At 34.9% G+C, this 16726-nt stretch overlaps 1 protein-coding gene across 1 annotated transcript in view; it reads left to right on the forward strand.

Moving 5' to 3' along the window:
- TTN (titin) overlaps positions 1–16726 on the forward strand; it is a 273859-nt gene that overhangs the window by 129922 nt on the left and 127211 nt on the right. Inside the window, exons 147-171 of the mRNA XM_019553528.1 lie at positions 332–409; positions 633–716; positions 920–1003; positions 1226–1609; positions 2221–2301; positions 3658–3741; positions 4082–4162; positions 5519–5599; positions 5820–5903; positions 6039–6188; positions 6586–6666; positions 7534–7617; positions 7842–7952; positions 8200–8283; positions 9044–9127; positions 9381–9461; positions 10518–10601; positions 10942–11025; positions 11302–11385; positions 11915–11998; positions 12566–12649; positions 12980–13090; positions 13348–13458; positions 14494–14577; positions 16695–16725. Of these exons, the coding sequence (XP_019409073.1) occupies positions 332–409; positions 633–716; positions 920–1003; positions 1226–1609; positions 2221–2301; positions 3658–3741; positions 4082–4162; positions 5519–5599; positions 5820–5903; positions 6039–6188; positions 6586–6666; positions 7534–7617; positions 7842–7952; positions 8200–8283; positions 9044–9127; positions 9381–9461; positions 10518–10601; positions 10942–11025; positions 11302–11385; positions 11915–11998; positions 12566–12649; positions 12980–13090; positions 13348–13458; positions 14494–14577; positions 16695–16725 (2473 nt within the window). The remainder of the gene's footprint in view (positions 1–331; positions 410–632; positions 717–919; positions 1004–1225; positions 1610–2220; positions 2302–3657; positions 3742–4081; positions 4163–5518; positions 5600–5819; positions 5904–6038; positions 6189–6585; positions 6667–7533; positions 7618–7841; positions 7953–8199; positions 8284–9043; positions 9128–9380; positions 9462–10517; positions 10602–10941; positions 11026–11301; positions 11386–11914; positions 11999–12565; positions 12650–12979; positions 13091–13347; positions 13459–14493; positions 14578–16694; position 16726) is intronic.

The raw sequence follows: 16726 nt of genomic DNA on the forward strand, positions 1-16726 counted from the left end.
ACAACTACACTAACATTCAAGATACTGTTATAATTTTAGAAATTTGTATTTTTGTGTCTGTACGGTCTTCTTGTGTTTGACATGTTAATTTTATTGCTGGAGTTTTAACATAATATAACATCTACAAAGTATTTATGTTGTCAGAGAACCCTGTTTTGGAGATAATATGTTTGTTATTTATAATCTAATTCTGTTCTAAAATCATTTTGATTAAATTCTTTATATCAGATCTTACTTTTGTATACAAGTCTGTATCCTTACGGTTTTTTTGTCATTTTGCTTCCTCTTTACTTGCAAATAATATTCTTAAAATAAAACAATGTCTTTAAAGTTCCTGAGGTACCCAAGAAACCCATCCCTGAAGAGAAAGTGCCAGTTCCTAAAAAGGTGGCAGCTCCACCAGCTAAAGGTACTACAGTTTATAAATGAATGTTAATAATGACAATAATAAATAACAAGCATTATTTAATTTACTCTTTACACAAAGCAGTTTAATGTATGTTCCTCATGTTGATTTTGTGCTTGGATATGTACTTATTTGTAAGTTGTCTGTTTTGTACATGTATGTTCCTTAATGTTTTTTGAAATTGTGTAAATAACAAAAATACTAAAGCTAGGTCATGTCTTTAAAGTGCCTAAGGTTCCCAAGAAAGCTGTTCCTGAAGAGAAAGTACCCATTGCTCCTCCTAAAAAAGTAGAGGCTCCAACTGTTAAAGGTATATGTACTCTTGACTGCTGTTGTACATGTTAAAACAAAACTCTTGATCTTACTCTTTCTAACTTCCTGTGTGTTATGAGAGTTCTTGTGGCTCCCTGTGAATTCTTATCTCTGTTTTGTATGAGTTTTTGTTGCTTTCTTATTCATATTGTTTTTATAAGCCAATTTAAAATTACTAAAAAGAAACCTGTATCTTTAAAGTCCCTGAGGTACCTAAGAGAGCTGTACCAGAAGAAAAGCTGCCAGTTGCTGTGCCCAAACCCAAGGCAGTTCCTCCAGCTAAAGGTACAAACATGCCTCACTAAATTCATTTTAAGTTACAGTCTTCCTAGTCATTCCTAAAACTTTTTGTATTGTAATTGCTGTTTTATTAAATGTATTTCTTCCATGTTAACATAATTTCTTGTATGTGGTTTTCTGTTCTATGTTATCTCTTTATGTCTTATTCTACACAAATTTTATTCAAATATTTGCAAGGGATTAATGGTAATAATACTATTTCTAAAGTGCCAGAAGTGCCTAAGAAACCCATCCAGGAAGAGAGAATCCTTGTTCCCACAGTGGAGGGGTACAAATATGAATATGAGGAGTATGAGAAATATGAGCGGTATGAAGCAGTTGAAGAGTTTGAGCAGATCCAGGAACGTGAGGAATATGAGGAATATGAGGAACCTGAAGAACCTGAGAAGCATGAGGAGCCTGAGGAACCTGAGGAGATCTATAAGTATGAGGAGCCTGAGGAACCTGAAGAGATATATGAGGAATATGAAGTCCAGGAACCTGAAGAGTTCTATGAGAAGTATGAGAAGATTCGGGTGACTGAAGAGATCTATGAGAAATATGAGGAAGTTCAGGAGCCTGAAGAGGTCTATGAGGTCCAACCACCAAGAGGTATATCAATTCATGATTTCTTTATTCTTAATAGTCTGTATTGAGTTTCCTACTGATGTTCAGACCTCCTTCCAGCATTCAAAATTGTGTTTTTTCCTGCTTATATCCCACCTGTGCCTGTAGTTAGCGAGAGAAATTTTATATGACCATTTCCCCTCTTGGCTGTTTCTCAATATACTGACCTTCCTATCAGGTATAAGGCATAGTGCAAGGCTGACTTTATTTAGCTGTAATAAGAGCAATTTAGGCATTCCTTAATTTTTTGTCTTCAATTCAATTATAATTTAGATCCAACCTAATTACAAGTGCTAACATTGCTTCCTATTGCTTCCTATTGTAAACCAGTTACCCTATTGTGAAGAATTATTCCCAATAATGGAACAGATAAAGCTTAGATAAAACTTTTCTTTCCATCATTTTAATTTGTAATATTTCACACCAAATAGAAAGTCTACTGAAAAAAATGACTATTCCCCACATGAGAAAAAAATCTTGCATAATTGTCAGTTGCTTGCATAACTTTGAGCTCAGTCAGTATATATTTCAGCTCTTTATATCCACTGTAATACTTTGAAATTAATTTAAAAATCCCTAATAAAATATCTTTAAAGTGCCTGAGGTTCCTAAGAGACGTGTACCAGAAGAAAAAGTACCTGTTGCTGTTCCTAAAAAAGAAGCTCCACCAGCTAAAGGTACATCAGTGTTCAGATAAATTTAAAACCAAAGCCCTCTGTCTCCCAACATTGCTTCCACTAAGATCCCTCTCTTCATTTGACCATGAAGCCTGTAGTCTTTAACCTGATTTAGGCCAATCAGGTTTAAGTTAGGATTATGATGCTAAATGAATGCTGTTTCTTTCAAAATGGGAAATCATGGCTCATTCCTAAAACTTCTAATTAAGGGAGTTTTCCTCTGGGTTTGCACATTCCTACATATATTTTTAAACAAGCTTCATGATAATAACAGGGTACTTGAGGTCTATCCACCTATACCTTGCTGGCACATAATCCTGCATTGGTTAAAGCTCAAAGATTTTTTTCCTCTCCCTTCTTAATGTCAAATAAATTAAATTTCTACTCATTTCTGGATCGGGTTCTTGTGCCCAGTGTGGCCCCTACCCGCTGGAATTGGGCTCTGTACACCGGAGCTGCACTTCACATAACAAGATTGGGCCCTGGCACCCAGCACCATTCCTGCCCAGCCTCATATGCACACCCTGCACACTGGGAGCAGACCCTGGCACCCAACGCTGGACCCGGGCCCCCACACTGCCCCTGCACTCCAAAATCAGGCCCCATATTGCCCTGCATGCCTGATCTAGCTGAAGTACCATGTTATGCATACCACAGGGCTCTGCAAGAGTCAGAAAATTTGGCAGCAGGAGCATAGCCACCTACAAATTTTTGGACCCATGGCGAGCCTTGCCAACTGGATGACATGGCTCTGGGGGCAAGTTCTGGCCACAAGCCAGAGGCTGAGTATCCCTGGCCTAAGCCATTGCTCACTGAAACCAATGGGAGTCTCTCCACTGTCTTTAATCATACCTGAATTAAAAGTAGGGTTGTCAAATATGACTCATGCAGTTGAGTAACATGGAGTTGAGTAACATGGAGGTATATTGGGCTTCTTGGTTCATACAGTATTTAATCTTCTACCTAGAATGTCTATTTAAGAGCCCATACCAATGGGCTGTCTATAAGGTCTATACCAATTTACAATTCATCCAACAAGAGCAAAACTTTTCTTTTCAATGAATATGTATAAGCTCCTCTAATATTCATAGAGTCTGGATGCATAACCAAAGGAAAATAGTTCCCAAAGTTAGGACACAGGATAAGGCCAACAAGAACACACAGATGGAGGCAGAGGGCTGGCTTTCTGTTTTATGTTGATATACTCCTAATATGTTATATGGTGCAGTTCACTTGTGTTCTTTTAAATTCTGTAATTCTCTGTTGAAAGAAACGATTTGTTGTTTGATTTCTTGTTTTATTTTTTTCCAAAATATTGTAAACATTCTTACAAAAACCAATAATGTCTGCCTGCAGTGCCTGCAGTGCCTAAGAAACCTGTCCCAGAAGAAAAAGTATCTATTCCTGTACCTAAAAAAGAAGTTCCTCCCAAACCTAAAGGTATATTTCCATTTGTTATGAATCACTGAACTTTAAATCTTTAAGTCTTTTGTTTTCTTTATTCATTGAGTAAGATATGACTACAATTTGTGTCTTTTCCTGTGATTCTGTTCTTGTTTGAATCATGTTTGTTTGTGTGTCTTCTGTTGCCCTGCTAAGTCATTTGTTAAGGTAATACATTAATTTTATTAAAAGACTATTATATCTTTAAACTGCCCAAAGTACATAAAAAAGCAATACAGAAAGAAAAACTACTGTAGGTCTTCTTGACAGGGAAGAGCCTGTACTGAGTTCTTCCAAATAACTTTAAACATTCTAAACGTGTGTAATATCTTTAAAGTGCGTGCCATACCCAAGAGGGCTGTTCCTGAAGACAAAACACCCACAATTGCTCCTGAAATAGAAGTTCCACCAATGAAAAGTAGGTGGACCTTTAATTGGAATTTTATGGAATTGGTTGGCATTTTATGGATAGATAACAAAGCTCTTTCTCTGAACTAACATATTTGACAGTTTAATTGGGTTTTTTTTCTTTGATATACCCAGGATTTCTAGTCTTTTGCCATAGCTTAGGTTTTGTGATGATGAGCAAGAAATAGGCCAATATTACATGTGTGTAACACGGAATTTTAACATTAGGCCCAAAGTGCTCTTATTCTAGGAACACTTCAGTGAGTTTTGTTTAAACTAAGTGTAGTGAGTAACTTGTCCACAAGTGTTAAAGAAAAGACATTGACATGTTTATTTGTTTATTTAAAATACACTATACAAAAGTTATTAAAAACTTTGTTCATTTCTTAAAACAGCAAATAAAAAAAATGGATGGCACCTATTCCAAGCAGGACAATACCAAATAAGAGTCAATATATTTTCAAAGATTTAATTCTATTTCAGTAGATTAATTTAGAAACTAAACAATATCAGTTCCTACAGAAATGCAAAATATTGGAAGTACATTAGGAGTATATTTTTATTAGTAATGCTTTGTTTTCTCAGTGTGAGATTGTTGTCTTAATTTACAAAAAATTTTGAGATTACTAAAAGAAAGCTACTATTTTTAAAGTGCCTGAGGTTCATAGGAGAATTCTTTCTGAAGAAAGAGTACCTACTGTTATTTCTAGAAAAGAGGAAGCTTCACCATATGAACATACATCAATTCTTCAATGAAATTACAAAACATTGCAGGAAATTAAAGGCAGTTAGTTTCAGGGTCATGTCCATTTTCAGTACAATTGAAGAGACACCATCAATTTGAATTCTGAGAACTGCTAAAAGTAATTTCCCCCTGTACCCTTGAGTTTATTTCCTACTTTAATTTTTTTTATTCATTTTTAAAAGTTTCTCTCTCCTCAAATCCAAGGCTCTGATCTAGAAAAGATCTACAAAATGTTTAAGTTTAATGATATGATAAGATTTAATGAATGCCATTTAAGTGCTGCTAATACCATTGCTCAATTAAACTTTAAATAACTAGAGGGGAAAAACAGTACAATTTGACTATACATAAAATGCTGTCCAATGTCGAAAATAATCTAACTCGAAAAATGTAGGAAAATAGTTTTGTAATCTTTTAGTTTTACTAATATAACTATTATTTGCAGTAGTTGTAGACAAAAATTCCCAGAAGTGTACTATTATCCACTGAAGATATTTAATTAATTTATGCATTTGTACAGGTAGCTGTTTGTCACTTTACAAATATGTATGATAACATGTTGTTTTAATCTTTGTGTTCTAAATGACTTAAAAATTTCTAAAATAACTAATATCTTTAAAGTATCTGAAGTTTATGAAGAAATTCTGGAAGAAAAAATTCCTGTTGTTATCCCTAGAAAGCCAGAATCTCCACCACCCAAAGGTATATTATTTCTTTAAGCAATTTAAAAAATAATGAACTCAGTGTAAATCACATTATTTGTCTTCATGATTCATTTTAAGTTCTATACAATTAATTCATGTAATCATCCTAACTGCTTCTTGAATGTCTTAAAAGTTTGTCTGTCTGCATCTTCCATTCTCTCTCTGTTCTTTGCATTTTGTATTTTACAAATTCTTAAAAGAAACTAATATCTTTAAAGTGTCTGAAGTTTATGAAGAAATTCTCCTGGAAGAGAAAATCCATGTTGTTTTTCCTAGAGAGCCAGAAGTTCCACCAGCTAAAGGTATATAATTTCTTCAAGCAATTTATAAAATAATGAACTCTCTGTAAATCACATTATTCATCTTCCTGAATCAAGTTATGTTCCTTACAGTTAATTCATATGTTTATAATAACTAATCCCCCTTCGTCTTAAAAGTTTGTCTAGCTGTCTCTCTGTTCTTTGAATTTTGTATTTTACAAATCCTTAATACTAATATCTTTCAAGTGCCTCCAGTGCCCAAGAAACCTGTCCCACATAAGAAAATATCTCCTTCTGTACCAGAAGAAGAAGCTCCACCAATTAAAGGTACATGAGCTTCAACTAGGATTTTAATGAAACAAAAGATGTCGGTATATTCTTTTAAAGTTTATTTAATCCTCTGTGTGAGGCATCCAATGCCTTTGTGTATTACGCTGATTTAAGAGGAGGCTCTCTAGCAGTATTATGATATTCTGTGGCTTCATCTATGAGCCTAATTAATTCCTTGATAATTCCTTGATAACTAGTTCCTTGAGACATTACATCTTCATTGAAACTATAAAGCAGTGAATTCCAGCCATTGGTCTTCATATGTTAATACCATCTATTCTGGTATATTTTCCACTAGCTCCTTCAGTTGATTTACAAACTGTGTATTTTGCTCCTTATTTTTTTATATTTGAAGGTTTTTTTTAATTTCTAAAACAATCCAATCTCTTTAAAGTGCCTGAGGTACCAAAGAAAGTCATCCTCAAAGAAAAAGTACTTATCGCTTTACCTAAAGAAGAAGCTCCACCTCTTGAAGGTACATGCACAATTGAATGGAATTTAAGGAAAGAAAATAACTTTTTTATGTATTCTTTAACCTCTTTTAATGTGCAATATGTGTTCCATTTGATATAAAACCCAAGCCCTAGCTAGCTGCAATAGTTAAGGGGGTAGCTTTTGAGGTGAGGTTTATTAATCTCTGCATCAAATTTAGAATTGTTTAAGCACATTTTTATTGGCACTGTCCATTTATTTCAAAGGATGATAAAAAAATAACAATTTTCCTCACATTGAGGTTGTTCCTCAGAAAATTACCTTGTTTTATTTAAATTACAGAAAATATTTTTCTGGGTCACAAACTAAAGTTTTTTTTCATAATTTTCTTGTAAAGATTTTACAAAAACAAAGTATTAAAGAAGATACTAATTTTTCTGTCTGTTTAAAGCTAGTTTCACTGAAGATATTAATAAAAATATTTCAAAATAGTGAGAGAACAGAATAAGTGCATGAGATTAAGTGGCAAGGAGTCCCACCAAAAAAAATCCCTTAGCAATAGATTAGAAAGAAAGTGGACATAGCCTGGCTTGCAGCTGAGGCTTATAAAGTAAGCATCACTACACCACATTCAAATTCAGTCCCAGGAAATAATGAGGCTTAGGACATACCACACTACCTCCCTACCCACAGCACACTGAAATCAAGAAGTGAGCAATGTTTTTTTGGTAACCTACTTTTTTAGTAACCTACTTAACAGTGGCCCGTTTCTAAGGATAGGTCAGGAGCCTATGTTTCCCACTGTGATATCAGGTCTTGCATTTGGTTTTTTGTCTCTCGTGTTGTCTTTTTGTTTTAACATGTTATAAGTAAATTTGAAAATTCTAAAAGAAAACTAATATCTTTTAAGAACCTGAAGTTTATGATGAAATTCCTCCAGAAGAGAAAGTTCTTACGGTTGTTCCAAGAGAAGAGGAAGTTCCCCCTGAAGAAGGTACATTACTGTCTTCATCAACTCTTCAAAGAACTTTCAAAGCACCAAAAACCAGAAAATGCAATTATTCATGTTCATTGTTTAACTCCTGTTCAATATGTTTCACCCTTATGTTCATCCCAATTATTTCCCACTTTTTTATCAATTTGTCTGCCTATGTTTTACGTTGTATTTCTGTTCTTTATTTTTTATACATTCTAAAAATGAACTAATATCTTTAAAAGTGCCTGAGGTGCGCAAGAAACAGGTTCCAGGAGAAAAAGTCCATATTTCTGTGCCCAAAAAGCCAGAACCAACTGCAGTGCCTAAAAAATCAGAACCTCCACCAACCAAAGGTATACATTATTTGATAATTGAAGTTTTAGTAAACAGTTCTATCTTATTTTGCTAGGAAAATCTCTTCTTTGTCTATGATACTGTTCTTTAATTTTAATTATCTTCTAATTTGTCTGTCAAACTGATATCAGGATTTGGTATCAATGTCCCTTTTTTATATGTCCTGTTTTGTGTTACTTTACTATACTTTATTATTTGTATATGCAGTTGAAATTCCTAAAATTAAATGCATGAATATCTTTAAAGTGTCTGAAGTGCCCAAGAAAGCTGTTCCAGAAGAGAAAATCCCTGTCACTGTTCCTAAAAAGCCAGAAGCTCCACCCACTGAAGGTATAGAGCATAATATGAAGTAATGAACAATTATCTTGTTTGCCAGATAAACAGTATTTTTTCTCAGAAGCATGTCTTGGTCTTTGCTTTTGTTATTATCAGATCTTTGGAAATTATTTACAATCGGCAGTTCTTCTCTTCTAGAAGTACATTTCTGATGATACTTTTATTGCAAGGATACATAAAATTACATCAGGCAACTGGATAGAAGAAAGAGAAAGAAATCAAGCTATGATTGCAAAATAATAAGCAGCAACATAGCCCATTTAATAGACATTCCATATAGGTTGAATGTTGTCACTAATGGATATCAGAATCACTGTAAATGACTTTACAAGTCCATTCACAACTATTAGAGAATAATATTGCAACCCCCTATCACCAGCATCATGTTAGTTTTAATGGCCATTTGACTACTAGTTTGGATGGGAGAAGTGGCAGTCCAGAAGCAGTCATTCCTTCTGCCATTTTTGAGAATGTACTAGAACTGTCAGTTTGGAGGTTTTTCACTACTGGTTGATAAAAGACTATTGGAGTTCCCGTGAATGGTGCTAACACCAATGCCCTCATTAAAATAATAGGGCCAATGAAGTCCAATAGGGATATCTTGACCAAAAAAAGTGTATATAATTGGTACAGAATGTGTGTTAAACAGATGTCTGTTACTTCATGTCAACATGTTTTTGTCTCTTTTCTTTTCTTAATACTTGTATATGTATTTTAGAATTCCTAAAACTAAAATAAACTAATATCTTTAAAGTGCCTGAGGTACCGAAGAAAGCTATCCCAGAAAAGAAAGAACCTGTTGCTGTACCTAAAAAGCCAGAACCTCCACCACCTAAAGGTACATGCCAATACTGGAGACATTCTGAAGATAAATGTCTCCCTCTCTTGGAAATAAGGGTTATAATCCTTTGTTTTAAAATCTAGAATAGCCTTTAGTAGTAATGTAGTACATATCGCATAAAACAAATCACTCTTTGCATTTTATATCTTTAATCTTCCCAATATGCCTCTTACGGTGGATCCTTATTCTTAACCATTTAAATACCTTTGGAATATTAAATATAACAAAACAAATACTGTTTTCTTTAAAGTGCCTGAGGTGCCCAAGAAAGTTCCAGAAGAGAAAGTACCTGTTGCCGTTCCTAAAAAGCCAGAACCTCCTCCAGCTAAAGGTACATTTCACCACAGATAAATCAAGAGAGAAAACCTTTGCCTTGTTCTTATTAATGTTATACTTTAAGTAAGCATGATCCTGTTTCTTTATTTTTATTGTCTAAACTCTACATTTCTATTATTCTGAAGAGTCCAAATCCCTTGTTGCTGGACTATAACTCTCATCAGAATAATAAAAGTTCATAGATTAGAGATAGCTGCACATCAGATAGACAGAGGAAAAGGCTTTGAGGCTACTTTAGAAGTTTCTAAGAAGAAACAAGTCTTCTTTGGTACGTTTATCTCAAACATGCTAGATTCTGTCCACGTCTACACTTGATGCTTATTGTGCAAGAGTTCATTACCAGGGTGCAGTATCTCATTAGTACTGTGCAGTAGCATTGCAGGGCACAAACCATGATGCGACACTGCTGCATAGTAGTGCATAGACCTACTGCACAATAGTAGTGAGCTACTGTGCTACCAATGTCACCAGGAAGCTATGTGGAGATCTTACTGTGCAGTAATGCCAGTTACTGCACAGTCATGCAGTATTTGAGTATGCAAGTACTACATAACTGTGCAGTAACAACTGTGCAGCCAGTGTCTCATGTGGACACAGCCTCTAGGTGTGGAATCAATTAAAAATGGGATTAAATAATCTCAAATCACAAATTTGGAGATATTAGTTCCGGATGGCTTCGGTAGCCATAGAACAAGTCACTTGATATATGGATAGTCTAGAGAAGAAATTGTCAAGCACAACTTCACTTTAGGAGAAATTGTTCTCCTGAAAAGTGTTGGGTGGAAAGGGCAGCTATAAAAAAGGCGATGTTAGCATGAGCCAAAATGAAAGAAAAAACTAACCCAAAAGGAAAAGAAAATCCATCTGACATGGAGGATTCAGATATTGTAGTGAAAATATGCCCATTATAGTAGAAGAAAGGATGAGGGTAATAAATGTATATGATGGCTTAAATAATCTCCATAGTTTTATTTTCTTCTTTTGCTTTAAAGTTTTACAGGTATCAATAAAATTCTTTATAATAAGAAAAACTAATGCTATTTCTTTAAAGTGCCTGAGGTGCCAAAGAAAGTGGTCCCTGAAGAGAAAGTAAAAGTGCCTGTCCCTAAAAAACCAGAAGCTCCACCAGCTAAAGGTATGTGTTATTACAGTAAAATTCTACTGACAGTTTGTCCTATTCTCACTAATGTAACTTTTAAATATTCACTCTGTCCAGTTTCTTTTCCACTTTAACCTATCATTTATACATTTTATTGTGGGGTGGGGGGGAGATGTCTCTTCCCCAACTGATATTTACACATGGCTCTTAATAAAGAGTGTAAATAACTGACACATTAAGTGGTATAGTATATTCTATGTTTAGTTATATAAGATCTGCCTTTTAAGATCAAAATTATTGAGGGCCCTATACTGTTCTTAATGCTTTCCACACTTCCTTGAAATTTTTACTGTACACATAAAATTTAACTTTAAAGTGCCCGAGGTCCCCAAGAAGGTGGTTCCAGAAGAAAAAGTACCAGTTGCTGTGCCTGAAGAACCAGAAGTACCACCAGCCAAAGGTATTTGTTATTACTGAGAAATCACTGGGGGGACATCTTAGTCTTTTTGTTTGTTTGTTTGTTTGTTTGTTTTAACATTGTTCAAGACAACATCAAAGATATTTGACATTGTACTTCTATTGTCTGTGGGTTTGTAAATCTTATTTTTTGTGTATAAGTGAAACAAAGGATGCTTGGAACTTGATAGCCTCATGAAAATCCCCTGGCCTTCATATTTTCTATTGCTATTTTATTCTTAATGTTTTAGCCCTAATTATGGTATTAATATTTTTAAAGTGCCTGAGGTCCCAAAGAAAGTGGTCCCAGAAAAAAAAGTGCCTGTTGAAGTACCTAAGAAACCAGAACCTCCACCTCCTAAAGGTATATGTCACAACTGATGAAATCACATAAACATTCTTTGGTTATACAGAATACATTTTAAAATAGACTTTGTTTTCTGTTATGAGATTTATCATTGTTTCTCATTGTATAAATTAGTGTGTGTGTGTGTGTGTGTGTGTGTGTGTGCAGTAATGCCAGTTACTGCACAGTCATGCAGGATTTGAGTATGCAAGTACTACATAACTGTGCGGTAACAACTGTGCAGTAAGCATCTCATGTGGACACAGCCTCTAGGTGTGGAATCAATTAAAAGTGGGATTAAATAATCTCATGTGCTCAAGTGTGTGCTCATTTATGTGTATACATATGAGAGGGAGGAGTTAAAGCTCACCACCACAAGACCAATGCAAGGGAGGGAATGTCATGAAGTGAAAGAGATAAATTACCATTTAGATCTGTAATTGTGAATATATTTTGTGTCTCCGAGTTTTGGATTTCTAGACCAGTTTAAATATTTCAGAAATATCTTTGTCGCTCATAAAAATAAAAGAAACAACTTTCTTTTAAGTGCCTGAAGTACCCAAGAAAGTGGTCCCAGAAAAGAAAGTACCCATTGAAGTACCAAAGAAACCAGAACCTCCACCACTGAAAGGTAATTGTTACAAGTGATGAAACCACAGCAAAATCTTGGCTTGGTTCTCTGGAATGAAACATACTTTTCTTTTCCTGTTAAGACATTTGTGAATTGTTCTTCTTGTGTGTGCATTTGTGTATGAGTGCGTTCTTGTAGAGTGCATTTGTGTATGAGTAAAACTCAACATAGTTAAAAGAGCTAGCAAGAGATCGGTTCAAAAGAATGACTTTCATTGAGTGACAGAGGGTGCACCTACACATTCATTAATGTGCTTTTGCTAATGTGCATTAAATTTAGTACCTCCACTCTGCGGTACTAGAAAAAGACGCATTAGCCTATTTTAATGTGCATTGGTGTGAAAGTGTACATTTTCTTTATGATGGAGGAACCATGGATTAAATGCTTTAATGTGCATTAAAATAAACTAATGTGCATTATAGCTTATGTATAGATATGTCCAGAGAGAGGCAAATTGACATCGTGAATGTTTCTGATATTTCTGAGTTTTGATTTTCCACAGTATTTTTAATATTTTAAAACTATCTGTGACATTCATAAAAATAAAAGAAATTGCTTTCTTTTAAGTGCCTGAGGTTCCCAAAGAAGTGGCCCCAGAGAAGAAAGTACCAGTGGAAGTACCTAAGAAACCAGTACCTCCACCACCTAAAGGTATATATTAGTCACTGAGAAAATCATAATAAAATGTTGACTATTTTTTGCAAATATTACCTTTAAAAAATTACTGTTTATAATAAATATAACTAGATTGGCTCCTCTCCTTTAGTTATCCATGCATAGTTCCTATAAACAGTGGGTTTTATGTAACCTTGTCAAACACTTGCAATAAGTCCCCTGTCTTTGTTACCCTGTTTTTTCTGAGCTTGCTATTACTGATGCTGGTTTATGTCTATCTCCATCTTACATTTTAATTTTATATTTTTAATACGTTATAAAATTGTTTATATTCCAAAAAAATAAAATAAGTTAATATCTTTGAAGTACCTGAGGTGCCGAAGAAAGTTGTTCCAGAAGAAAAAGTACCAGTGGCTGTACCTAAAGAACCAGAACCTCCTGCTGTCCCTAAAAAACCAGAACCTCCACCTGCTAAAGGTACTTATATATACACTGACATCATAAAATAAAATCTTATGTATCACTTTATTATTTTTTAAAGCCGCAGATCTTTAAAGGCAGCTTTTACATGAGTTTGGGGGGTTCATGTGCACATATGTGTGTATGTGTGACTAGCTGATGTTTGAATATACATTGGCATTGCTTATGTCTGATGTTTCCTAGGCTTTATAACTCTTATTAATGTAGTGTATGTTGAATATTCCTGGAAGTAAAAACAACTAATGTCTTTAAAGTACCAGAGGTACCGAAGAAAGCTGTCCCAGAAGAGAAAGTACCAGTTGCTGTGCCTAAAAAACCAGAACCTGCTGTTGTACCTAAAGAACCAGAGCCTCCACCTGTTAAAGGTAAAAAAACCACCCCAGTACTGAAGAAAACATAACACTAATATTTTTATCTGGTTTTCTTGTTTTTTAAAAATTGTCCAGGTCATCTCAGGCTCCTAAACTCTATACATTCTGTGACTTGTACTATGTATGTGCATGTTATCTACCTGATGTCTAAAAAACAGTGTAAAAATGTTTGCTGTCTCTATTTGTATGTTTTATTCTTCTTCCTTATATTTTCTATATATATTTGATATTCATGAAAATCAATACAACTAATATCTTTAAAGTGCCGGAGCTACCGAAGAGAGTTGTCGCAGAAGAGATAGCACCTGAGGTTGAACCTGAAATAATAGAGCCTTTTGCTGAACCTGAAATACCAGAAGCTCCACCAGCTAAAAGTACATGTCTTCCTTGCTGCTACCATGAAAGAACCCTTTTCTTGTCAGCTAGAATAGCCTGACCATTTTCCATTTGTTGTTTGCAAATCTTCTCATTGTCTAACTGTATTCTCTGTGTATATGTGTGCTGTGTGAGACAAGCCCCTATTCAGCAAAATGTTTCAATACATATTTAAGTACTCTGCTGAAAAGGGCTAGCAACTGCAATTAAGTGATAACTGAATATCACCTTATCAATGTCTTTCATAAGTCTGTGGTTTTTGTTCCATTGATCCCTCCAATATTGTCCACAAGCCTTTAACAATCCTAAAAGAAAGAAAACAAATCCCTTTTAAAAAATGCCTGAGGAGACAGAGAGCTGTTCCAGAGGTGCCTATTGTCACGTCTAAAAAAACCAAAAGCCAACTGCCCTTCCTATAAAAACCAGAAGCTCCATCAACTAAAGATAATTAATGTAATTTTTTTCTTGTCCTCTTGAATAAAAGTTTAACATATGCTCTCCTGCTTATCATCTAAAATATGTTACATGCATTTATCATGAGAATCATACGGTATCTAAGAGAGTGAATTGACCTCACCCATTTCTTGAATATGTTCATGCTTTCTGAGTCACTGTTCAGCTGGTATAAAATTAAAGTTACTAATATCTTCAAAGTGCCTGAGGTACCCAAGAAAGCTGTGCCAGAAGATAGAGTACCTGTTGCTGTACCAAGAAAGCTAGAACCCCCACCAGAGAGAGGTACATGTCTTTAGAGATATTATCATAAAGAAGAAACTTAATTTTGTTCTCATAAGACTTGCCTTAATGTCCTTTGCCCAGTCTATTATTCCCTGTCTTACTGTGAAAACTGTACTGAATGTAATAGTGCAAAAGTAACAAATCAAGATCTTTGAATGTATCTACAGTAATGTTTTAACATTACTGTCTTCTGTGTTTTATTCCTTTACTTAATACCTCATTCACATTTTTATAAATGTAAAACTAAAGCAAGCTAATATCTTTAAAGTAGCTGAAATTTCTGTGACAGTGATCCCACTTACTACTTTGTTTAACAAAAAAAAGAACCACTGCCAGCTAAAGGTGCATGTCACCATGCATATGGTTATAAGGAAGAAAATTAGTCTTGTTCCCTTGAACAACATTTTTATCTGACCTCCTCCAATCTATTCTTTCCTATTTGTGTGTTGTAAATTGTAATTAGGATAGAAATTGAATGCAGACGTGTCAAACCCTGACTCTGCCTAGCAACTGGAGATATTTTATGGCATCTAGAATGTTCACAAATTCAGAGTTAATATTTAATTGTTTGCAAAAAACCCCAACAAAACTCTCTCAAACTTAGGAACACTATTAGTAGAGTAATGCAGAGTAACCCAAATCAATGCTGCCTTCCTAAATTAGATTACTGACAGACTGAAACTATGGATCGGAAATCAACTAAAAAGCTAGAACTTCCACCAGCTCAGAGTACCTGTTGATACAAATAGTTCCACAGGCCAAAATTTAGCCTGGTTTTCTTGACACTTACTTTAAATACAATTAATTTCCTCCATTATTGAACATCCGAGATGTGTAGAGTGTAGGTTATTGTGAATGAGTACATCTAGTATGACAAAAACTTGATTGAGTTATAAATTAAGCCAAAAAATACAATCAGGTGATGTGCTCCATATATTCAATATAATAAGAGTCTAACAACTTTTAATAAAAAAAAGAGAAAGTGTTTTTGAGGGAGTTTCCAGTTTTGAGTTAATGTAAATTATGGCAGCATGGTCTTTATGATTCTCCTGACAGTCTTAAGCACTGGAATAGAGAGATATAAATACTCAACATACAGAGCCTCTTCTATTATTCACAATAAAACACTTTAATTGACAACACTTAGACATTAAAGCAAAATAAGAAAGGATTAGATATATATTTTTTAAAAGATATCACTACATTAGACAATAAAAGGAAAAAGATAAGAGTGAGATCAACAAAGAGGAGGGAATAAAACCAAAGGGCAATAGTAGGGGTAACAATGAGGGGAGATAAGCCCTCACTTTACAACTGCACAGTATTGTTCACTGTGTGGCTCTGAACAAGCAATTAAAGAGAAAGAAAAAATCTATGTTACCTCTTACATAAGGATAATGAAGAATATTTGTGCAACTCCTCCTAGAGGGGGTTCTCTTGCAACTAGCAGGCCTGTATTTAATTTACATGCTAGGACACAAAAATTGTTGTTGAAAGGAGAATTTGGTTTCTCACTGGGTGTGTCTACACTTGCAATTAATTCAACGCAATAAACTCTGGAGCAGTTTGAGCCACAGTAAACTACTCTCAGGAACAGTATCTACACATGTGCCCAAGAAAGCAGCAATTTGAGCTGAGGCAGAGCAGTTTATGCCGGGACAAGTCAGCCCCAGGCTCCAGATGACAGCATAGGGAAGCAGAGAGGTTGGCTGGAGCAAAAGAAGCTGAAAGTGTGAAGGCATGTGGCTAGGTGGCAAGCAGGAGCTGGGCCTGCCCAGGAACTGACCAGTACAATTTATGCCTGCATCCAGTATCTACATGTGCATTTAACTGCAGTAAACTATCCTGGCCTAAAATGTCATGTCCCAAACAATACTATCTTACTAGAGCATTAATTAGTTAAAAGTGGCCTGATGCCATTAGACATGTAGACAGTGATGCTTTTCTCTGCAGCTACTTAGTGTACTCTGCAGTTAAGTGCATGTGTAAATGTGACCACTGAGAGATGTAGAGACCAAAATAACTTGATAAGATCAAGGTCTATGTGGTATGTTTCATTGTTTGTTTAATGCACAACTTTGACATTCAGTAAACTAAAAGATACTAATATCTTCAAGTGCCTGAAGTACCCAAGAAAGTTCTGCCAGAA

This window comes from Crocodylus porosus, unplaced genomic scaffold (genome assembly GCF_001723895.1).
Source record: "Crocodylus porosus isolate Cpor-Errol unplaced genomic scaffold, CroPor_comp1, whole genome shotgun sequence".
In the NCBI taxonomy this organism is placed as follows: Eukaryota; Metazoa; Chordata; order Crocodylia; family Crocodylidae; genus Crocodylus; species Crocodylus porosus.